Genomic DNA, 24,910 nt, shown 5'->3' on the forward strand with positions numbered 1-24,910 from the left:
TTGGTTTCTCGTCCTGTGCTTCGCGCGCTAGACTACACAAAGGAATTCCAAGTTCAATGCGACGCAAGCGACAGAGGTATGGGCGTGGTACTTAGTCAGGTCGGCGACGATAACGAGGAGCATCCTATCCTCTATGCCAGCCGTAAACTAAATGTAAGAGAGGAAGCCTACAGCGCTTCAGAGAAGGAATGCGCTTGTTTAGTTTGGGCCGCCCAGAAGTTGTCGTGTTACTTGTACGGAGCGAAGTTCATCTTCGAGACCGACCACTGTCCTCTGACGTGGCTCAATCAAATGTCAGACAAAAATGGCCGCTTGCTCCGATGGAGCCTCACTCTCAAAGAGTACAACTTCTCCTTTAGATATAAGAAGGGAAAGTTGCATAGCAATGCGGATGGTTTGAGCAGGCTAATTTGAATTCTGCGTTTGAGGGTCCCCCCTAAATTTTAGGGTTACTAGTGTTAATTTTGTTAAGCCAAGAAGATTCCCCTCTCATTTAGCAGGATTCCCTCCATGATTGCTGAATTTGTCAGCACAAAATTGCTTCAGAAATTGGCATAGCGAAATGCAGCATTTCTTTTTGTTTCTGCACTTACGTCTTTTTTTTTTTTTTTTTGAAGCCTAGCGGGTCTCAAGTGAGAGCCAAGGTACGTCATCTCGGCGCAGATCCGTGTTTTGGGGTTCATTTTGCAGTTGCCTGTCCTTGTTGGATGTTTTGGGGCGGTGACATCATTGCACAAGTGGTTACTGCGAGCCAAGACATCACCCCCTGGCCACCAGCTGTTCTCTTCCTGCCCAGCGGTTGTCGGCGCTAGACAGTCGAGATTTTCCGGGCCATGGAGGCGCTGTTAGGAACGGCCAGCTGCAGTGCAAAGTTTTGCCAACCCGTTGCGACTGTGGAGGCAACATCCCGGGAGCATCGCTGCCAACCTCTAGCCACGGCGTGACTAAATCGACTTTTTGTCGGGGAACAATCCGCGCATCCCCCACTCTCCGTCGCTTCAGCTTGGATGCGTTCAATGAAGCAGGCTTTGTGCTGAAACCGCCACCAACCTCTAGCCTCATCGCCGTTGTGACGGAATGAGTTCGGCGGGCCAACTATTGTTACCAAACTCCCCAACGCGGACCTGATCTGCTACGGGTGCGCAAGTTGCCGCGGGAACGCCGTTTTGCACTCCTTCCCACGCACCGACCAAGATGCAAGACAACGCGCTACTCGGAACGGCTCCCGAGTTCTACGAAGCCCCTCTGACGTCGGCTCCGGATCATCGCCCCTGTGTGTATGCGTGTGTGCGTGTGTGTGTGTAAACCGTGCCGCGGAGAGGCGGCTAGTTTGCGATGACTAAACGAACGTTCGCATCACCTTCATTAGGGAGAGGATCGAGTGTTTAAAAACCGCTGTTGTGCGGCTGCTCAGGACACTCTCTCTCAAGCAGTCATGTTAGACTGATGTACTTTCTCAAACAGTCATGTTAGACTGATATAAATACTGTAAATAAACCCATATTCCTCGTTCTCGATGAGAAGCAGTCCTTCCCTTCATCAACGTCCTCAGCGTGGATAAGTTGGACGACGGCATGGGCCAGCTTCCTTCTAACTCATGCCCGACTCCAATCTTGACAACGGATCAGGAGCGATGGGATTGAACCCCCAATCATAACAGCTTGCAGATAATTAAGAGAACCATAATTGCGCGGGATGGGTAGGCTCACTTTGATTTCACTCGCCCTCGTACATTAGAAATGCGAAGATACAATGGAATATACAAATGCGAAGATACAGCTTGATAAAGGTAAAAAAGTGCCACTGGAAACAAAGTTCACTGCACGTATACACAAAACCTCGCAACAAGATATTTAAACATACGTATAAGTAAGTATCCAATAAATCTACGTATCTAATAAAAATCCACGGTATATAATTCATCAAACAAGGCAAATAAACATGTTGCGCAATCACAGATTCACAGAATCCTAGATCCCGCCCCCATTCCATCCACTCCCCCCGATGTATCGTGCGTGACGGAAAGCGGCGCGCTTGCTCCTCACTTTTCTCCCTTCCGCACACAAGACTGAGCCACCATCGTCGGCTCACCCATTCCCCCCCCCCCACCCCCCGCACGCTTTCACTCGCACATACAGCATGCAGCGTGGGGTCACGATGTTATCGCCCTTGGACTTTATGAGGAACATGAGGGCGACGGCGACGGCAGGAATGCGCCTACAGTGTCCATATAATTGCTATTGCAATAATATAATAAACGTATCCAGCAACTGAAGCGTCCCATGGCCCATTACTTTCCGCAAAAGAAGTAACAAAATAGGACTTTCACCATGCGATACTTCGCTGCACCGCAACAACGCTTCTTTTTCCCCTTTTGTGGGGCGGGAGCACCGTAATGAAAAAAAAAATGGAAAGTATGTTGGTCACAATCGAATGCCTACTTTGGGCAACTAATGTGGCTATTAAAGAAATATCGAAGAAAACACGAGACGCTTGGTCCACCAAGAAGCATGCGCATACTGCTCGGTATCCTACACCGGCGAGACAAGACTTTCTGGAGAGGTTGCGCTCAAGCGAATACGGTGCAATCCGTCGAGTCCCCACAGTGATGGCGGCTAGCGACCATTTTTTTTCTCGTATGCTAGCTAGAAAACGTCCAAAGCTCTGCCAGGCGAAAATGCACTCGGCCAGAGAAAACCGAACGCGCACCGAAGTGCGCCGCGCGGTGGTCGGGGCATCACGAGGAAAACGCATGTGCTCTGGCTGGCTGTGGCAGCCCGCGGGTAGGGGAGCGAGAACAAAGAAATTGAATAGGCTCGATGTGTCCTCGCGATTAAAAGTAAAAGTAGAAAAAATAAATAAAAACTTAGTTACCTTGGCTGGCTTTAGTGTCTTCACTGGATGCTTTGGCGCAGGTAAAGAAACGTTGATATTTTTTTATGCGACATGACTGCACGAATTAACAACCACAACGCTTAGTCTCGTCGGGCCTCGCTGCGGGCTTTGCCAACTTGTCTGATAAAAAAGATTATGGGGTTTAACGTGCCAAAACCACTTTCTGATTATGAGGCACGCCGTAGTGGAGGACTCCGGAAATTTTAAATGAACTCTATACCCCATTCGTCCCAGAGAGTAGGTGTAAGCAGGGAAGTGCCCGCTCGCTCGCTCACACATACAAGCACAGAGATACGACACATCTTTAATAATAATATATGGGGTTTTACGTTCCAAAACCACTTTCTGATTATGAGGCACGCCGTAGTGGAGGACTCCGGAAATTTGGACCACCTGGGGTTCTTTAACGTGCACCTAAATCTAAGTACAGGGTTGTTTTCGCATGTCGCCCCCATCGAAATGCGGCCGCCTTGGCCGGGATTCGATCCCGCGACCTTTGTGCTCAGCAGCCCAACACCATAGCCACTGAGCAACCACGGCGGGTAACTTGTCTGATAGTGTGTTGATTTGGCTTGTCCCGTTGTATGGCACGATGTACGACTTTGGAAAAGTCAATGCACGTTTGGCGTCAAATATTTATGGGAGCATTAAACTTACCAAGTTCAGCAATTGAAAATCTAAAGCACACGTTTGGAAATGTCAATGCACCTTTCACACCAATAGTTTCAGAACATTATACGCATAAAGTTTCGGAATTGACATCCACGCGCTCCGTAAATTCCATGATACAGTGTAGATTCCGCGGCCTCCGCGAGATGCCGCGGCGAGCCCGTTCGCCATAGTGTTCCTGTATATGCTCCCGCAGGGAGCAGAGTTGCGCATAGGTCCGGTTTATGATCCAGCCCTGCAGTGAAGCCACTCCTCGCGCACGCAGGAGGCAATAATGCCGCGCGGTCAAGTCAAGTTTATTTACAACATGTACAAAGTACAGTGTTGAAGGCTACCCTGGTAAGAAAGCTGTAAACATACAGCTTGACGAGGCCAGGGGGCCACCACCAGGCAACATCAGCATCGCACACATCCGCAGTGCAAACAATAAGCTTTCGTAAGTAACTTCAGTAATACAACACGTGGTATATATCCACTTCCCTGGGCATGAATAGATCTTCATACATGCATAATCATTCCGAGCGCATTGAAATTCGGGTGAATAACATTAGCGCAACGGAAATATATACTGTTACACTTTAAAAAATGAACATTATTAAAAGCAATAATTAAAAGGAAGTTAAACAACAGTAAAGAATGTGCAAGTGCAACTTACAAGAAATGAAATGAATATACATGTGACGAGTACATTCTGAATACGTATGAAAACCAACTAAATTACAAATTTTAAACAGTCAGGTGAAATTCATCAAAGACAAAGATATCGCGGAATAGCATGCGTGATAGAACCGCATCTCCATTTACACACTTCTGCAGTTGATTCAATTGCGCGGGTACGTTGTATGTCAGGGTTTGCATAAAGTAATTCGTTCGATGGTGCCTTATCATCCATTTTTCCGATCCTCTTGTTACACGGGTGCTGGGTCGTTCCGTTTGTGTTCCATTTGCTTGTTCGTCTGCTGGTCGCGAGCTACACGCGGCAACTGTACGCAAGCGCTAAGCAAGGTGACACTTTTTAATGCAGGCAAAGCTCGAACGATTGGCGCAGACGGAGAGACGCCAACCCACCGAAAGTTTTAATTTGTGTGTACATATATACACGCACATATACAAACACACGCACGAATGTACATATAAACAATAGCCCCCCCCCCCCCCCCCTCGATCCCTCGAAATAAAATCCTGACTACGCCCGTGGCTCGAACAGCTGAAAAGTTCGCGTGCAAACGCGCATTACCTTGCAACAAAAAGCGGTGCAATGTTTTTCAGCACGTATATGAAGTTTTCTCGCGGAGTCGGAAGACAAGAAATGTTTTCGACGGTGTTTAAAGAAAACTTCACACACGTGTGGTAGACAATTATGTGAGCACATTTTGGCTGCCGAAACGAGATGAATAATCAATGTCGCCAACAGAACTATCGTGCCTGCAATTATGGCAGTGACCGTTGGCCGTCATTCATCACTAAACGTCGTTCACAGCAACTGCGCGTTTTCTATATATACGGTGCAGGCGCGTAAATTTAAACGCATTTCAAATGTCCACGTGCGCACATCTTATGCAAAGCTTATTTTTACGATTCATACCGCAAACTTAACAGCTGCTTCGTAGCAGCAAATCTGCAAATGGAAAAAGATTGAAGAGGCACGAGCTTCTAGATCAAATTTATTTCGTACAAGGGAATGGATGAGCAATGGCTGGTAGTAGCAGGGGATGAGTGCTGGTTCTTGGAGCCTCGGGGGGAAGAATTCAAAGCCACTGGAAAGGCAACAAGTTATTAAAAGTAACAACAGGTTATTTTTATTGGACTAATCACATAAGATGACAAACTGGCAAAGTAATTATTCACACATTACAGACTGTAATATGACAGCACATCGTTCTTTATCTCTTCATACTACTCAGGTTAATTTACTATAACACAGCGCTTACTAAACGTACAAAAATAATTTTGCATTCCTCACGTCGACTAAAGCTGATCGAAAAAGCGACATATTGCGGGCGGTAAATGCTGAAGCTATCGTAGCTGTCTCATAAGCAGGAGCGCACGGTGTCTTCGCTTACTACAAAACAATGAATACCAGCACAGCAATCGACTTTACATGAAAAATCAGAACGCCGACAAATTAAAAAAAAAAGAACGATGCAGAGAAAAGCCAGGGTGCAGCGGGCAAATTGTACCTGCTGGCATTTACTCTGTTCTGAACACACTTTTCTGGAGCCGCATAGTCAGAACAATCGTACAAGTAACAAAGCGAATTGAGAGTGTTGGTAAGTTAACATTCTTGGCGTATATGTGCAGCGCGACACAGACGTGCCGTCCTTTCTTTGTACCGCGTCTGTGTCGCGCTGCACATATACACCAAAAATTGCACAACTGAACAACTTCTCATGCCAGGCGTACGCATTTCAGCGTGTACAAGAGTGTTACTCGAGATAAATGCCGCTTTAGTGTAAACAAGCTGAACTCACCTCTGTAAACAAGGCGAACGGACCTCGCATATCCCGGTCCCTTTCGGAGCCGGCCGGTCTCGTCCGTCCGCACGGCACCGCGTAAATAGCTTTGCCACCTTCCTTGCGATTTGCGCAGTTTGGTGCGCTGCAACCCGTCATACTTGAATACAAGTGTCAAAATGATCTGCTTCGTAGCACTTCACCAAAGTCATTAACTTAATATCCTCGAGTGCCATACCTGCAACCCGGAGCCGATCGTTGCTACGCACGCTCGCTCGACGGTCCGCTGATTGCAATTTCGGTGGCACTGACAGAAACGAGTCGGCGCCGTTTCCGTAAAGTTGGCTTCGGAGCGCACAGTTGATCATTTGACGTCATTTTGCGCCACGTGATTGCGCTCGGCGAATAGCGGTGCGAGCGGCGCCGGAAAAGGTATGCGCAACTCTGCTCCCTGCGGGAGTATATACAGGAACACTAGTTCGCCATCAAAACGTCCTTGAAACTTTGTGCTCGGATGGGGCTGCTTGCGTTATGCGACTCCCGGTGCATGGGCGTTGCCGCGAAATCCAGCCCGAGTTCGCAATTTTCGCGGTGAAATGGCTTTTAGAGTGCGGAAAAGGCGTTCTAGACAAAATCCAGAATGATTTCCGGCGCCGGTGGTTGCTTTGGTCGGCGGCGCATGGACAGCACAAATAACAGTTCGGGGGGGGGGGGGGAGGGGCTGAAGCCCCATAAGCCCCCCCCCCGCCCCTGGCTACGCCCCTGTAGAGCACCAACATCGCAGATTTGGTGTGATCATAGCTAAATAGCAGGTTTACTTAGAAAACATTGTACACGGGACACCCATTGGCATATAACGCACAGCTAAAGAAATGGTAGCGTCGCGCTTGAAGCAGCACAACGAAGCTACACCTGGCGACAACTTTCTGTGGCAGCACGGCCAAGGCTACCGAGCCGAAGCTCTCTTGTTTTACTGCGCCCCAACACGTAGTTCCCTAATCAAAACATCTGTAGGCTATTCAGTGTAAATGGTAATTTACCAGCGACTTTGTTTTTACAGCTAAGCTGAAGGCTTGTTTCCCCAGGATTGTGTCGGTGTGTTAACAGAAGACTATCGTCGTCAGAATTGGCTCCGGCGTCGCCTTCTTCCACAGCTGGCCCGTTGGTGCCCTTCGCCGCTACCGCGCGAACGCGCTCGTGCCACTGTTCCCATGTTCGCCGACGTCATTAAATAATTAATTAATTAATTAATTAATTAATTAACTGGTATGGCTTTCGCGCTAGTTTACATGTGCATGGCACATTTACTACTCGTTTTCTGAGCTTAATATGAATCAATTGATATTTAACAAGTACTTAAACAACCAATGCATGTATCGAAACCATTACAAACCTGGGGCGACAAGATGATAGAGTCAGGAAAGGTAAAAGAAATGCTTGATTCATCGTTTTAAATATATACTACTGGTTTTAAATAGCCTAAGATTTATATTTGTTTGGCTTTGTGTTCTCACTAACTTATTTTCAAGAATGCCATAGGTTCTTATTTTGGTTTCCTCTCACTTCTTTTTTTTTTTTTTTTGTACAGCGACACAGTACACAACACACCCGCCGCTAACGGTAGGCACCACACTGTGGCAAACTTTCCTCGTCGTAACTTCACTTTGGAGCTAAACAAAACACCATGGAACAAACACGCAGGATGTTTGTAGCGGTGTGTGGTCGCGGAATCCTGTTTTCAGACGAAGCGTAGCACAGCGTCAGCGATGCTCGCTGCAAACTTTCGTTGCCGGATCACAGCTCAGAATAAACGCACGCGGCACGAATGGCGGATCGTAAGCTCGCAGTAATATTTCCGGCATGGTAGATACCACAAATAGTTAGGGAATTCGCCATGACGAAGGGAAGACGCACACGACCGACGCGACTCCGCCCAGTTCGAAGCACGAGCGCAGATCTCCATCGGCGTGGTTGCCGGCCGTCCGGCTTATGACGTCAGCCCACAGTGCGTGCCCATAGGTGGAGGCTCGTGTGCATTCGCCTTGGAGGAGTAAATGCCCCGTTTTTCTAAAGTTGCACCCGCCTATACACACGGACGCGATCCTGGGGGAACTAGCTCTTAAGAGCTTCGCTGTAATTCGCTGTAAGATTCGTTACGTCTTTGTGTTACTTAATTAATTACGTTTTTGTGTTCTCTAACAGCGAACCTGCTAAGGGGTGGTTGCCCCAGGATCGTGTCCGTGTGTAGACAGAAAACTTCCCATACGTGGGACTATCCTGAAGATAGCGCAATGCCGGGCCGAGACGCGGCAGAGGTGAAGCAGGGATTAAGCACTCTCCTGTACGTGGGCTGATCCCGAAGATAGTGCAATACTGGACCGACCTGCGGCGGAGGTGCAGTTTGCCATTAAAAGAGAGACACTGGCGTCGCTGTCAAGAGCAGTCGCAGCGCGCGTCGGATCCACCAATTTTCGGCCCTCGTGCCGGTTCTTTTGTCCCTATCCGGATAGTTTCTTCACGAATGGGTGAAGCAAGTCGTCAGGACCATTTCTATACCAATCTTATACCGACACTCGTCCGGGGTGGCGCAGGAGAGCTTTGGGAAGCCCTTGACCACGCCGTGCGCCGACCTAGGCCTATCTGGCCAAGCTCGAGTGCGGCCGCCCGCACGCCAGCGCGCGCACGACGGGGCGACCACCCGGCCGCCCGCCGTGACCTCGTCGCCCATCTCTCTGCTGCCCACCGCCATGGAGAACGCTGTCCAAGGACAGGAGGTGACCACCGAAGAACTTTTGGACGCTTCCTGGCATACGCCAGGCCTCCGCGCCCAAGAGCAACGCCGCGCAGCGTTGCGCCTCGCCGCGATCGAAGCAGGCAAGTACTTCGCCTCCTCAGCCCCGCCGCCACGCTACGCTCCCTAGCCTACCGGCCGACACGATTCACGTCGTCGGCCGCCCCAAAACCCCCGTCGACCTCACCAAGCTCCAGCCTTGGCGTTTATACACCGCTTTGCTGCAAGCAGCCAGCCTGCAAGACCTCCCGCCCGCATCTCGCGACACGGTGCGGATCCACCCGGTCAACACCTTTACGCTCAGCGTCGTGAAATCGGCTCGCGCTCAAGCCTACCTCCGCATCACGTCCCTCACGGTGTCCGGCACCACCTTCGCCATCCACCTCTACGCCCCATCGCCGGACGATGCCCTACGGGGCATACTCTACCGCGCCTTCAACGATTTCACGGATGAAGCCATCCTTGACGATCTCCAGGCAAGCAATCCTGCACTTTCTATTGTGGGTGACCGCCGTATGGGCAAGACTCCCCACATCTTGGTTACCCTCACGGACCCCAAACTACCCCGGTGGATCTTCTACCATGGAGTACACCTTTGCCTTCTTCCTGTCCACAACAAGGTGGAGGCCTGTTTCAACTGCTGCTCGACTGGCCACCGTACCGACGTGTGCCCCAAGCCACAGCAGGACTGGTGCCGGCGTTGCGGCGACACACCCCCCACCACTCGAGGGCTCGCCCCCCACTTGCACCCCCCGCTGCATCGTCTGCAACGGGAATCACTCCACGCATAGCTCCAACTGTAAGCACCACTATGTGCAGCGCCCTCAAACCCCGAAGCAAGCGGCACGCGATCCTCCGCCGCCTCCACCCTCCAAGTCGACCACTGACTTCCCGCCCCTCGCCCCGGCGGCGCCCAAACCCGCCTCTAAGCCCACCCAGTCAACGTGGTCCCGCGGCCTCCCCGGCACTCCCTCGGCGTCATCCTCGCTGCAGGTCGTCGCACTGCAGCAAGAAAACGCCTCCCTACGACAGCAACTCACCGCGCGAACCGCTCAACTTGCGGCACAGAAGACCCAAATTGACTGCGAGCTTTTGAAGAGAAGCTCGAGGCGGCCATCACGCTCCCACCCTGTCTGCCTCCTCAATCGCCTCCTCCTCTGATATGGATGTTCAGACCTCTGAAGGAGGCACTAGCAAGCGCCGCAGACCCAACACCACCTTGTATCTCTCCACTTTTCCGAAGAGGTCCAGGCAGCCATCAAGACGGCCCTGGTGGACCTCGAAAAACGGCTGGATAGCCGTTTCAACTCGATGTACCAGCTTCTCACGGCACAACAAGAAGCTCTCAATGCCATACGGAGGGACCTCGCTGCCTATTTCCCCGCCACGTCCTTCCAATCTCTTCACGAGACGGTCGGCAGCCTTCAAACTTGCGTGCTCACAACCATCCGAGCCAAGCCACCCCTCCACGCCCGCACCACCTCCTCCTATGCCACCCGACCCTCGCAAGCACCGGCAGAGGCGACACCTTTTTCTTCCGCTACTAATCATGGCTGACCGCTCCGTCGTCACTATTTGGCAGTGGAACTGCCGCGGTATTCGCCCCAAGCGTAACCACCTCCTTCTACACCTGCAGCAACTGGACCCCCTCGGTCTCTTCTGACGTCATCGTACTACAGGACACTGAAGCCACCATTTCCCTCTCGGGTTACGACCAAGTGGCTCATCCACGACCAAGTGGCTCATCACCCTCTGCCCCATCCCGTCACGGCCACCCTCACTCGGCGGACGCTCACAGTCAATCGAGCCGATCTACCTTTCCCTACGGTCCACCATGTTTTTATCGAGGTCCTACCTCAGCGACGTCAAGACCCCTCTCTTTTTATTCTCAATGTTTACAGCCTCCCCCCCCCCCCCTTGCGTCTCCAAGGACTTGTCGCTCGTTGTTCTGCTCCGTGCCGCTGCAGCGAGAGCAGCCAAATCCCTCCTCCTCGTTCTCGGCGACTTCAACGTCAGGCATCCGGACTGGGGTTACTCCAAGGCCGATGGCCCCGGCACGAGGCTGTGGCAGCTCGTACACGACCTCCACCTCTCCCTGCTCACCGACCCCACGCAACCCACGCGCATCGGCAACAGTGTGTGCCGCGACACCACTCCGGACCTCAGCTTTGGCCGTTACGTGCATGACGCGCGCTGGTCCAATACGTATAATTCCCTGGGCAGCGACTACTAAGTCCTCGCCATTCAAGTCCGTACTTCCCTGTGCAAGCCGCGCTCGCACACGACCCGCTATTCGGATTGGGATGCGTTCCGAGCCCGCCGGCTGCACTCTGCCGCCCCCGACATCGAGGACCTTTCGATGTGGACCGACCAGCTACTGGCGGACCTCGACGGGGTCACCGCCTCGATCCCCACCACGGAGAACCATCCCACGATTGACTCCCGCCTCGCCCACCTGTTCGCCGCTCGCACGGGCCTCACCAACCGTTGGCATAAGCAACGTCACAACCGTCGCCTGCGCCGCCGCATCGCATACCTCGATTGCGAGATCGAGCATCACACCACTGTGCTCACCCGCCAACAGTGGGAGCAGCTTTGCTCAGGGATCTCCGGTCAGTTGTTGGGCTGCAAGCAATCCTGGCATCTCCTCCGCCACCTCCTCGACCCTGCTTCCGCCAAGTCAGTCGCTCGGCAACAATTACAACGCGTTGTCCGGGCCTACCCCGGCGACACTCCGTCGCTGATAGCAGGCCTGGCCGCCAAATAGCACCAGCTGCCACCCCCTGGCACCTCATTCTATCCTCCTCTCGCATACTACTCCGGGGCCCCCCACCCCGAACTGGACGCCGATATCACGGAAGCTGAAGTCTACGCCGTGCTACACAAGCTCCGCACCACCTGCGCCCACGGTCCAGATTGTATTCCCAACAAACTTCTCGGAAATCTTGACGCCCCTTCGGTCATTGCCCTCACTTCGTTTCTCAATGAGCGCTGGCGCTCCGGCAACCTCCCCCAATCGCGGAAACACGCTCGCGTGGCTTTCATCCACAAGCCGGGCAAGAAACTCACAATCAAGAATCTCCGGCCCATCTCACTGACTTCATGCGTCAGCAAGCTCATGGAGCACGTCGTCCTAGCTCGCTTGCAAACGTACACGGACGCTCACCACCTCCTTCCCTACACCATGATTGGTCTCTGCCCCAACCATTCCATTCAAGACGTCCTTTTGCAACTCCCACGACTTTCTCGATCCACCCACCTTCTCGCACACTAAGGCTCTCCTTAGCCTCGACCTTCGCAAGGCATTCCACCACGTCTCCCATTTGGCTATTCTTACTGAACACGCCACCATCAACTCCGGCTCTCGCACCTACCACTACATTCGCTACTTCCTCACAGCCCGCATGGGCGAAATCATCGTGGGAGATCTCTCGTCTCCCACGTATGCGCTTGGACCTCGTGGTATCCCTAGGGCGCCGTCTTGTCACCTTTCCTTTTCAATCTCGCCCTTCACTAACTTCCCGACAAGCTCGACCGTATCCCCAATATCAAACACACCCTCTACGCGGACGACTTCTTTGGGTCCCGTCCGGCTCCGACGGGCACATTGAGCAGACGTGGCAACGCGCAACTGACGTCGTCACAAGTAACATGCACGCGGCCGGTCTCGCTTGCTCGGCTCCGAAATCGGCCCTCCTCCTTATGCGGCCCCCGACCGGCGTCGCCACAAGGCGCCTCACCCCACCATCACGATTCACGCCGATTCCACTCCCGTTCCTGTCGTCTCGCATCTCCGCATGCTCGGGCTGAAACTACAGTCCAACCGCCATAATGCTCACACCATCGACCAGCTCTCGCTTTCGGTTCAGCAAACCGCGCGCATGCTAGCTCGTGTCCGAGCGCGGCACATGGGCATGCGCGAACACGATCTCCTCCGCCTAGTCGACGCTTTCGTCGTTTCCCGTCTCACGTACGGCCTTCCTTATACTCGTCTTCTCAAATCGGAACGCGACAAGGTCGACGTCCTTATCCGCCGGGCATACAAGACTGCCCTCGGCCTTCCCCCCAACGCGTCCACGGCGCGTCTCCTACGCCTGGGAGTCCACAACACACTCGACGAAGCTCACCGCACCGCTCAGGTGCAACGCCTTCATCATTCGCCGACCGGTCGCTACATCCTCTCTTTCATCGGTCATGACACCTCTTCTCACCCGCCAGACCTGGTTTCACTACCGAATGCTCTTCGGGCAGCCTCCATCAAGCCGCTACCCAAGAATATGCTCGCGGGACACCACGAGGCCCGTCGCCAAGCCTGTGCCGCCATGCTTTACGCCAAGTACGCCGAACACCCGGCCATCGCCTACGTGGATTCGGCCCGATACGCCTCGCCCGGGGACGCCTTCGCAGTCGTTTCCGTCGCGCCCTCCTCGGCGCCCTCGGGGCCGACAATCACGGCCACCACCGTTTGAACGCCCTACGTCGTCAAGGCTGAGGAGGCGGCCATCGCTTTAGCCGCCACCTCGACCGACGCCAGCGTCATACTCTTCGATTCCAAGCACGCCATCTCCAATTTCGCCTGAGGTCTCGTCTCGGCTACTACCTTACGGCTCCTTCGCCCACTCCTACTGCAAGACGAACCGCGTCACATCGAACTGGTCTGGGTCCCCTCCCACTTGGCTCACCAACACGCTCGAGGATTCGTCGACCGAGCGGTGGGCCCTCTACGTCGGACGCCCCGGTGCCGGAGCCCCTGGTCACCTACCACGACATTACCCAGCACTATCACCTCGAACGGTACGCCTACCCACCCCCACATGACAGTCTTGCGAAGCGGTCCGAGATTGCCTTGCGTCGCCACCAGACCCGCACCTTTCCGTGCCTTAGTGTATTCGCACATCCACTCTGGTGTCATTGATGCACGCTGCTGCCTGGGCGGCGACGTTGTCTCGTTGAACCACATCCTCTATGGCTGTCCAGAAGATCCCCCGCCTGCCGACCTCGTCTCGCCACCCCCCACCGACTAACTATGGGAGGCCCTTCTCTCCAGCACCGACCGAGACATCCAAACACGGGTCCTGGCACGAGCTGAAGATGCCATCGTGAAGCACAGTCTGGCAGTCTACGTAGCTTTGCTTCCCTTATCCCTTACTCCTTCTAACAATAAAGTTGACACTCACTCACTCACTTGCCATTAAAAGGCCCGCATACACAGCTTCACTGGTCATCCTTCTTCACGGAGTGGAAGGGCACTGGGTTCTTCTACGCAATTGATTTATTAATTAATCAATAAAAATGTTCCGCAGTAGAAGGAATTCCGTTTCACTCTCTTTAAGATGTTGTGGTTTTTCCGGCGTCTGTAGCTCTTTTCCATCACCTGCAGAGGAAAGCCTACAGAGGAAAGTCCGCCGCGTCTCGTGAGTCCACCAGCTTCGCAGCCGTACCAAGAGTTCTCAAACCAAAAGTTCCCCGTACAGCCTAAGAAACGGGTGCGCATCGTTGATGCGTAAGTAAGGAAAACCGACCCGCAGCTGCCTCTGAGAGCCTCATGTCAGAAAGTCAGTGAGCTCATTGGTGTTAGCAAGCGCAGTGCCTGCCGGATTAAGCTCGACGTGAACAGTGACACCCTGAAGTCAGCGAAGCGCAGCGCCTGCGTCTCCCAGCCGTATATGCCCGAGCGAAAACCGGCAGGACAAGGCTGCAACTTGACAGCTTCTCCCTCGCAGCTCTACGAAGTGCAGCAGTACTTTCTGCGAAATGAAATTTCGACAGCTGAAAAACTCGCTCAAGATTTAGCCAGTGGCAGTAACATGAACATGACTAAAATGAGCGTACGAACGATGCAAAGGCTGTCTAATGATGTTGGAAGAGAAATATTGTGCGCTGTTCGCGATAAACGACGTCATCGTGTGGCGACGGCATCCCTGCGTGCTATCCGAGAACTTCGCACTGAAAAATGGTATGTACGAGAGTTTCGTAGTGTGTAGATGAATGAGCAAATTTGTTTATTCACCCAGCAAACCTATACCATCAAAACATTGCTCTTGAGACGCAACACACGTGACGCGCGTATGGCTGCAGTTACGTGGAATCGTAGAGGACGCGCCGTCACGTCCAGCCCAATATTCTTCAGTGAGGACACGGTAGCGTCCAACCTTTCGGTGCTCGTGATCCAAACAAACACAAGCGTTCTTGCCTGCCAGTTCTGTGCGCGACTTATTTCAGCGGAACACACATTAAAGTGGACGTTAGAAACGCCACTGTTTTTTGCAGCCTCACGTCGTGCATCATATGATTTCGACGGTAGCAATGCCACTCACGCAAAGCCACGCTCACGGCACTCCCCTGGCCAGAGTTTTAGAGCGCAGCTCTTTGGCGCCCGTTCCCGCGTTTCGTGTCGCCGTCGTACCTCGCCTTTACCAGCTCCACAGCCAGAGCCAGCGCGCTGCTCTAGTTGCGATAAAACCCCTTGATAATTTGAAAGTAGCGACACTCTCTTCCACGCGGCGCTTTCCTCCTCGATTATCCTCTCCTTTCCTCCTCGGCTGCCGCGGACGGGCAGCAGCATTCTATGGAGGCGCTTTATTTTGGGCCAGTTTCAAGGCCCAGTGGCGTTGAAAATTTTTAAAAATGCTGATAACCGCGTCGGTCATGCCGAAGGCAACGTTTATGAGGAGGTTGGTTTTTCCTAAAGCCGTATGAACGGGGTATACTGATGTAAAAGAAGCTTTGAGGCGAGTTCAGTACTGCGGACAATTTTCTGCCACAGGATGAGATGCCCTACTTTGTGCGTCTGAACTAGTATTGCTTATGGCACATCCCTCTGCGTGTGACGTATTAAGCGAAAGCCTTAGATCTCTGTTTCAATGTCACGTTGTGAGGTATAAAAAAATCAAGTAACCCAGGGAAGGCCGGTAGCGAACCAAAGCATGTCCAGCAGTGTATAAGAGATGATTACTGATTAGCGAAGTTAATTATTGACTACTGATTGTATTAAGGCGGATTAAGGTGTATTAAGGAGGAGGATATTACATCCCTCTAGCGCCATTTCTATCCTGACCATGTACATCATAAACAGCAGTGGGGATAAAGGGCACCCCTGCCACATTCAACGCAAGCGGTGTTTTATAGGTGAATCTCCCTCAAAAGCTCTATGGAATCGTCGCCCAACCTTTCCCTTCCAGAATATCCTACAAAATGTTGCGGTCTACCTTGTCATACGCTCCTGTAATATGTAAAAAGGCTACATATAACAGTCTCCTTTTTACAATGGATATTTCAATAGACTGAGTAAGGACAAATAAGTTATCATCCAGACGCCTACCTGTTCTGAAGTCATTCTGAAGTTCTCCCAAAATGCCATTATTCTCTGTCCATGCTTACAGCTTTAATTTAATTACCTGCATTGCTATTAACCTGTATATTACCGACGCAATAGTCAACGGTCTATAGCGGATGCGAGCAGACGAGCGCCATCTGGTGGTGTTGCAAGAAACCCAGCGGCACGCACGGCAAGACCATCACAGCTGCAGCAGCGCCCGGAAAGTAGGTAGAAGAGGCAGAGAAAGCTTCTCTTTAAAACTTGTAAGTGGGTCACTTTCATGAAGGGGCGGTGCACCGCTCTGATACTTTGCAGAAGCGATCATCAGCGTGTCAAGTAGGCGCTGCGCTCGTCTTTTTGAAACTGCGAAACCTGGTGAGAGGCCCGTTAAAGAACGCACCCAGTTCACTATGGGTCCCAATACTGCTTTGTTGTCTTCTCGTGAGAAGACATCGTTCACACCTGCCGATAACTGATGATAGTAGCTGACGTTCTCCTTTCTCACTGTCAACGTCTGCGCAGATTCTCAACGCCGTATAACGGTACAGGTTTGACAGTTATGACAAACCGTTGAACCAAGCCTCTACCGCAACACCCCACACCACAACTGTAGATACCAGCCAAATTCATCGGCGTGCTTATCGAGCATCCGCCATTGAACGTCGCGTCATTCAGAAAGAAGTGACCGTCTCGCATCCTTGTGATTTCTCTGTTCTTCTCGTAAAAAAAAGATAAATGGCGCTTCCCCGTCAAATGCCGCCACCTGAACAAGGTCAATAAGAGTGATGTATATATACTTTGCCACATATCGATAACCTGCTTGAATGTCTCCACGGCGCGAATTATAGTTCTCCTCTATCGACCCCCATTCGTGATCCTGGCAAACCACAGTGAATGACAATGATCGGGAGAAGACCCTTTGTAATACAAGAAGTAGTTTTATGCGAAGCATATTACTAGAGCTAAACCCAGCTCCTCAGGCGCGGCGGTGTCGCCTTCAATACCACGTGACACCGTGACGTCACGACAGAGGAGAAACGGGGCTCCAACTCGCGCCGTCGCTCGCGGCGTCGCGGTGGTATATAAGCAGCTGCGCTTGTTTCTAGGTGGCTTTGGCTCAACTCTTGCAAGATGGGCTGGGTGGGAGTCGAACCAGGGTCTCCGGAGTGTGAGACGCAGACGCTACCACTGAGCCACGAGTACGATGCTTCAAAGCGGTACAAAAGCGCCTCTAGTGAATGCGGTGTTGCCTTAGAAACTAGCTGGTTCTAAGGCTCAGGCGAGCGTCGCTTGCTCAGGCGCACATTTCGTTGCCGCGCCGAACGCTGCGTTGCTCGACGCACACCGCGTCCAATGCGGGGCGCGTAGTCGCTGCGCCGTAGCCCATTGTCTTACACCCCTTGGCGGGTCGACGGGAACGCTGTCGCGTTCCACTCTTGAAGGCGAAGCAGAGTAACGCATGAGTTGTTTCTTCTACTAGCCGAACCAAATAAAGCCAAGCAACAGCAGTTCACCAGGCTAAACAGTGGTTCAACAACTAAAATAAAGGCTAGTATGCTTCGCATCCTGGGCTTAACCTTAGCTAAGCCACAGCCATTTTTTGACGTTGCAGGTATCAGATCCGGCTAGGACAAAGTGTGAATTGTTGTGGATTTCCCCGTGCCGAAGTTTGTTTACAATGTTCGCAGTTTCGTCGGCCTCTGCTGATATTTTCTTCGGTTTGCCAAGGATTTTGCTACTATCGCCCGACTCTCTACCGACCTTTGCTAGATGCCTCGCTGATGGGGTCCACTACAAGCTTTGGCTTTCGCCAAGCTGATCACCCTGCTTACGTCCGAACATATTCTGCCTCACTCTGATGACTCCTTCCCCACGGAGGTCCGCTCCGACGCCAGTGGCCATAGCATAGACGCTGTTTTCTCGCACCATCAGCCCGGACACGACCATGATTTAGCGTACTCCAGCTGTCCTTCCAATCCGGAGCGGAACTATACTCCATTGGGAAGAGGGAGTGTCTCGCTCTGGTCCAAACCGTTGCAAAATTTCAAACCCTCACTCTGCGGCGAACAGTCCTCCGTTACCACTGACCACCACGCACTTTGCTGGCTTTCGCTTCTGAAAGACAACATTGGCTACCTTAGGCGCTGGGTTTGGCGGCTTCATGAGCATCTTTCTATTTTGTCGCGCACAAGTCTGGCCGCTCGCACCGAAATGTACAGTGTTTATCCTGTCATCCAGTGGATCTACCTGACCACGAATACAGCGACACCACAGCCTGTGTTACGCAGATGACTGTCCCGTCTGCAATGAACAGAGGCGTGATGCCGCCTTGCACCAACTCGTTGTGCGGCTGAATTGTTCACCTCCTGATGCCAACATGGGCATGTTTTTACTCCGCGATGGGTTCATTTTGCCGACGCACTAGCTTACGACAACTTGAGATCCTCCTTGTGATTGCGGAACATCTGCGGCCGACCATTATTGCGCAGCTTCACGATGTACAAATGGTGGGCCACCTAGGCTTTTCTCGTACGTATGACCGCATACGCCATCGCTTTTACTGGCCCGGCATGTACCGGTCTGTGCACGAACGCGTCATTTCGTGTGACCTCTGTCAACGTGGAAACAGGCCCTCCGTTCTCCTATAGTGGTCCACATCAGTCCTTGGACATCCCCTATGCGTCTTTCTTTCGCATTGGTATCCACTTGCTAAGCCCGTTGCTTGTGTCTCACTCTGGGAACAAGTCAATCGCCGTTATAACATATTATTCCAGACATATGCGATCAAGCGCGCCCTGACGACCAGCTGTGCGAATGGCGTCACCAACGCTTTGTTGTGTGACGTCAGCTTTTATCACGGCGCTCCTAAACAGCTCTTTACGGACATGGCCTAAGCAATTTCTCTCTAACGTGATCGCCAACATATTTGGATCGTGCGAGACCAGGCACAAGCTCACCACAGCTTACCATATCCGGACTAAGGGGATAGAACGCTTGAATCGCGCGCTCACAGCTCACAGACATGTTGTGGATGTATGTTTCTTCTGAGTTCCGCCACTTGGACGTGAGCCTATCATTCGTGACGTTCGCATGCAATTCATCACGCTATGTTGTCACCGGTTTCTCGCAGCTCTATTTATTGTTGGGCGGCGATCTTAGCTTGCCCATGGATACCTCGCTGCTTTCCACTACGCCTGCTACCAGTGACTACGCCCCCAACGCAATTACTCGAGCCCATCAGGCCTTTCAGGTTGCCCGCCAGCGATTAGCCACGTCACACTCACAACAGAAGACACAGTACGGCAGGCATCGCCGGCTCACCTGTTTTCGGCCAGGTTCCCTGGTTCTTCTCTGGATTGGCTCCAACACGCGGGATTGGGCTCTCAGAAAAAAATTGCTGTTGGCTTACACTGGCTCTTACATTCCTTGTTCTACGACTGTTGATCACTTCAAACCTACATTACCTAGTTCATGCTTTTGGACTTCTATGCTTTCATGTGGTAATACCTGTGCTCGTTAGGCTGTACACTGTTATAATGTTCACCTTGATGAACACGAAACCGTGGTAAACTAAGGCAACACTTAGCCGAGCATATCCGGGAGTGTGGATCTGTACGTTATTTTAATAAAACTGCATTAAGTGTAGACATCACTATCAGCACACATGTGAAAATGACTGCATGAGGCACACCATTCCTAAAAGAAAAGGCAGAACGTTGCGTGAGCTAACCAAGAATCATCTTGTAAATAAAGATATCATTTCTATGCGAGTTGTAAAATTGAGGCTGTGGCGGTTTCGTTCCTTTGAATATGTGGAACTCACCCTCAAGTTCAAATCATCCTTCATATCCTCTTGAATAAACATTCAAGTTGGTAATGCCGCATACAAAGATGAACCAACTTTCTCTACTGCAGCAACGAGCCATATTGAAAAGAATATCAAGCCAGTAGCTACTAGCCGGTCGACGCTCATGTGATATTAACTGCATAAATATTCGTGCCCATAACAGGTGTGAAAGCATAAGTGCACTTAGTTTGCAAGCAGAAGATCCTGCAGGTATACCTGCGGCTTGGCACTTTCCTGTGTCTTCTCGGTGGCAGCAGGCTGGCGTTGCTGCGCTGAGGTCCTGCGTAAGCACACAAGAAAGATGTCGGCGAAATTACAGCGAGACCATATAGCTATAGCATTGGATAGGTAAAGATGTGATACATAAAAACGATGCAATGGGCGTAAAATGGCGAGTGGTGCATGGAATTTTGCAGTGAAGACTACTTCACTTCAATGTCTGTTACGCCGTTTTTGTGCAGATAATGAACGTGGACCATATATCAAATAAGAACCATTATCAGAACGATATAAGACTTCCGCAGAGAAATGCTCCCTCTTCACCTGCTTCCATTCTTTACACAAATGTCTGTTTTACCCTGCAGGGCACCTATATAACCCGTTGATTCTGATTCTTTGAGTTGACTCTGAATATTCTTTTAGTGAGCAGCTTATTCTGAGTTCGGATGAGTTATGAACCTATGAGACTGAGAGCGAGATTCCGTGGGTTTGGGTGAGTCCAAGACCGTAATTCCGTTTGTCTATGTCCGAGTGAATGCAAGTCTGCGTGAATCCGCAAGCCCGAGTCAGCACACCTCGGTCTGATTCCAGTGACTAAGAGCTCAAGTGAGTCCCCCAGGGATATTTTGGGGTGAGCACGTGTCAGAGTGGGCTTGGCTATCTCGGATTTTTCGGCTGGCGCCGAGTGAGCATGATGAGACACGATCATCAGGCATCTGACTGATGAGTCGGATGTCTTCTGAGCCTGTGATCCAGTAAGCCCGCTCAGTTTTATTTATGTGAGCCTGGGTCTAAGTGAGCCTTAAGTTAAACCAATACCTTGTGTGTGAACCTGAGTTTGACTCATTTTGCCAACATATGGTGGTGATTATTACGTCACACTCAACTTTGTATTCAAGGATGAGAAATACCCGCTACCTAATAAAGAGACGACCTCGCTGTCAAAATCGCTCAAGGTGCGAACTTTTCTAATCTAAATTGCAAACATGCCTCCTTCCAGATACAGTTGGAAGCGTTATACGTTACGACACGTTATCGTAACACCTTAAGAACAATTTGAAACATAAAAGGCTATGTACCAGGTGGATAGGCTCTTCTTCGGGGTCACGTAGACCTCAGAAATTTCCCAGCTGATCATTGAGGGATTATAAGCGGACACACCACGAATGTGATAATTTCAAGACGTCATAGTTGTCGGCTAGAACAATAGCGAAATCTGGACACGGTTGGAGTGCTTCAAAAATCAGTCTAGCTCTTAGAAAGAAACAAATTCGGTTCTTGGAAGACATACACGGGACACATCATGTGCTCAAGAAAGTGTAGGCAAATCTGTACGTCACGGCATTATTATATATTAAGGAGCTTCGATTATTTCACAGATTCGCAAACTGTAAATTAAATTCTGGTTTTTAAAGAAGCCCTGAAGCACCCCTTAGGCTTTGCGAAAAAACACATTCAGCGGATGGTACATGCTGCTGTGAACATCTCAGCCAAATTTTGCACTCGTGCGCGACGCGTGGGGCTCACAAGCGGGGCGCCAGGTCAGCTTTTTATCAAACGCTCTCGTTTCAAAAGAAGCCAAACTCTCGCTCTCTTTTGTGTGCTTTATTGCGTCATAAAGCACATTCCCTTAGACGGTTGCTATTGGCCGATCGCTGACGTCAATCAAGAAGGGTGTTTGGATCGGTGTACTTGTTCCTACTGTTACCGTGGATATGAATTGACACAGTTAACTGAATGGGCTGCAGTATAGCTGAAGTAAGCGAAAGCTTCGCTTTAAATTGTCATATCTATGACGCACTTCCGGGCGAAACCAACTGTCGTCTGCTGACGCTCAGCCATGGCTCAGCGGTGCCCAGAGCCAGCGCGCCCACGTACGTCCGGACTGTTTTTGATCGCACTGCCTATTCAGCATCGCCGTCTTCGTGCCTCGTTCGTTTCGAGTGGTTTTCAACTCCAGAAGTAGTCTCAAACCATACGAAGCTTATGATGCGACACTGCCGCTTAGCTCCAACACGGCGAATCCTGTGCTGGTCAGTGCGCATAACTATAATATAAATATGCAAGCGAGTCCATTGGTGACCAAGGCCGGTGAACGGCTCCTCATGAAACCTGAAGATCAGAAGAAACCTGAAGATTGGAGGAAAATACTTTTTTTTTGCAAACTATATAAAGCTAGAATAACACACTTCGATCAGCGTCGCGCTTGTGAATTCGCGGATCCTACGGTAAGGTCGGAACTACAAACCGAAGTCGACTGTCAACTCTTTAGGTGCACTTTTGTTTCCAGCAGTGTTTTAAGTACATGAAAACGTCTGTATATCACGAGCACACGCAGGCGCGCACGACCTTCGATGTCGACAGAGTTAAGGTTGTTGACGCTACGGCTCTCCTGTCGCCACTTCGATCCCTGTATTTCTACGTAGCGGTAAAGGTGCCGAACGCGACCTCCCAAGGCCAGTGGCAGGGACCTGCCAAGGTTAGAGGGAGTAATCTTCTCTCCCTAATTAACCTTGAGGTGGGGTTACCATTGGGAGCTCAAGCAGCCATACAGTGCTAAATGCACAGCTTGGCGAGGCTCCGCAATGCGATACCTACCTAGAGGGACTCCATCAGTTAAAGATATGCGTGGAAATGCTCTACTGCGAGAGCTCGTCGACGGGCTGGGACTGGTCTATGCTTGGCGCGTGCTTCGTCCTGGACAGTCAGGAATGACTTGGACAGGAAGGGGCCTGCAGAGCCGCATCGATCGTTTTTACATCTCGTCGTCACTAGCTTCCATTATGTATTCTTCTTGATTGATTCCTTCTGCTCTTAGCGACCACAGCTTCCTAATTCTGCGGTTTGCCGATTCTAACAGTCTCGCAAGGAAAGAGACCATGGTGCCTAAATCCACGTCTCCTAAAAGACAGGCAGGCAACCACAGAGGTATCATACATTCTCTTTCGATCGCTGCACAACAAAGAGAATCTTGGTGGCACAGAATGGGATGACGTGAAGGTCAGAGTACGTGAGTGCTTCAGGTCTTGGGGCAAGCATCGAGCGCGCGAGGAGCGTGAGGCGAGTAAAATTGTCTCCGGCGCGATCCTCCTGCTCTCGACTCCACTGTCCGGCGGGCCTGTGTTGCTCCGGCGCTGACCTCACTCCGAAAGGAACTTCGGATTCTCCTGCAACGACGCTGGGATAGCTTGGGGGCCAGAACCCGAGCAGAGCAGTGGGGAATGGAAGCGTGGTGCAGCAGAAACGTCTTACGTAGGCATCTTTCAAGGAAGAGCACAACTCTCTCTTCCCTAGTATATCCAAGCGATGGTAGCATAGTCCATTCATCAGATGGAGTTCTTGCACTGGCGCGGCAGTTTTACATGACCTTGTATGCCGAACCAGTTGCTTCTCCAGCTATCTTTCCTTTTGCTTCACCAGCTGAGCCGCCACAAGTATGTGACTGAGCCATAGATAAGGATGAGCTATTTTCGGCTTTGAAGTCTATGGAGCGTAATCGCAGTCCAGGATCCGATGGTCTGACGGCCGAGTTTTTTCTTAAGTTTTGGACACTGTTAGGGAAGCCGTTCACATCACTGGTGAACAGGCTACTCAGTGAAGGGACTTTGTCAGCGTTTCAACAAGAAGGGCTAATCACTCTCCTTTGTAAAGACGAGTGAAGAAGCTCCGATCTGAGAGCATGCCGTCCAATCACACTTCTCAACTGCGATTATAAGCTCATAGCAAAGTGCCTGTGTATGGGACTCACGCCAGTGCTCAACACTGTTTTGGGTCCATACCAGGCATGTGGTGTTCAGGGGCGCTCCACTCAGCTTCACGGTTTAGCAGTAACGCACCTTCTCCTGTGGGCAAATACCAGGAAACTTCCAGGTATTCTTTGCTCCTTCGATCAGGAGAAGGCTTTCGACATCATTAGCCATAGGTACCTTTTCCGTGTTCTGGAAGAGGCTGGTTTTAGTGTGGGTTTTCGGCAGATGGTCGAAGCTTTGTATTCTCGGCCGACTTCTGCTGTTATCATACGGGACCGCGTCTCGGAGGCATTCATTTTGGGACGTAATGTACGGCACGGGGACCCTCTCTCACCTGCCCTCCACGTACTCGCTTTTGAACCGCTTCTGCAGAGGTTGTCCTGTGACCGTAGAATTGGCAGGTTCCTCCTCCCACCAGGTTCTCTTCCGGTTGCATTCTTTGCCTATGCGGATGACTTGTCCATTGTAGTCGCGGACGAGGCGTCAACTTGCAGCAACCTGGGGGTCATCGACAGTTACTGGGAGGTGAGCGGTGCAAGGCTGAATAGGTAGAAAAGTGCAGCCATGTACTCTGCTCTGCTCCGTCCACTCCGCAGCCCGTTCATGGTCTCCCCGTAAAAATGCGGCTGCGCATTGTATGTTTCCAATTCGAACCAGACGGTCTCTCTCCGAAAAACTGGCACCAGGCTAAGGAGAAGCTTGAAACCAGGATTCCGGAATTCAGCGCGTTATCATATCCATTGACTGCTCGAGCGACAATTCTTCGTTCACTTCTGTTTTCCTTCTTGGCGTATGTGGCGTGTGTGTCTCCTGTTCCAACCCGAACCAAGCTTATCTTGGAGAGGGTCCTCTTTAGCTTCCTCTGGAAAGTGACAACTGGTCGTGTAGCTAAGCAGGTGCTCAAGTTGCCCAGAGATAAGGGAAGACTCGGAATACCCGGCCTGGGCATCGTGGCGACTGCACTACACG

The 24,910-nt window shown here is 51.4% G+C and overlaps 1 protein-coding gene across 1 annotated transcript in view; it reads right to left on the reverse strand.

Moving 5' to 3' along the window:
* Positions 1 to 24,910, reverse strand: part of LOC126520649 (kinesin-like protein KIF12) — a 421,689-nt gene that overhangs the window by 78,691 nt on the left and 318,088 nt on the right. The window contains exon 14 of the mRNA XM_050169444.2: positions 20,190 to 20,253. Within this exon, the coding sequence (XP_050025401.1) occupies positions 20,190 to 20,253 (64 nt within the window). The remainder of the gene's footprint in view (positions 1 to 20,189; positions 20,254 to 24,910) is intronic.

The sequence above is a fragment of the Dermacentor andersoni genome, chromosome 3 (assembly GCF_023375885.2).
Source record: "Dermacentor andersoni chromosome 3, qqDerAnde1_hic_scaffold, whole genome shotgun sequence".
Lineage (NCBI taxonomy): Eukaryota > Metazoa > Arthropoda > Arachnida > Ixodida > Ixodidae > Dermacentor > Dermacentor andersoni.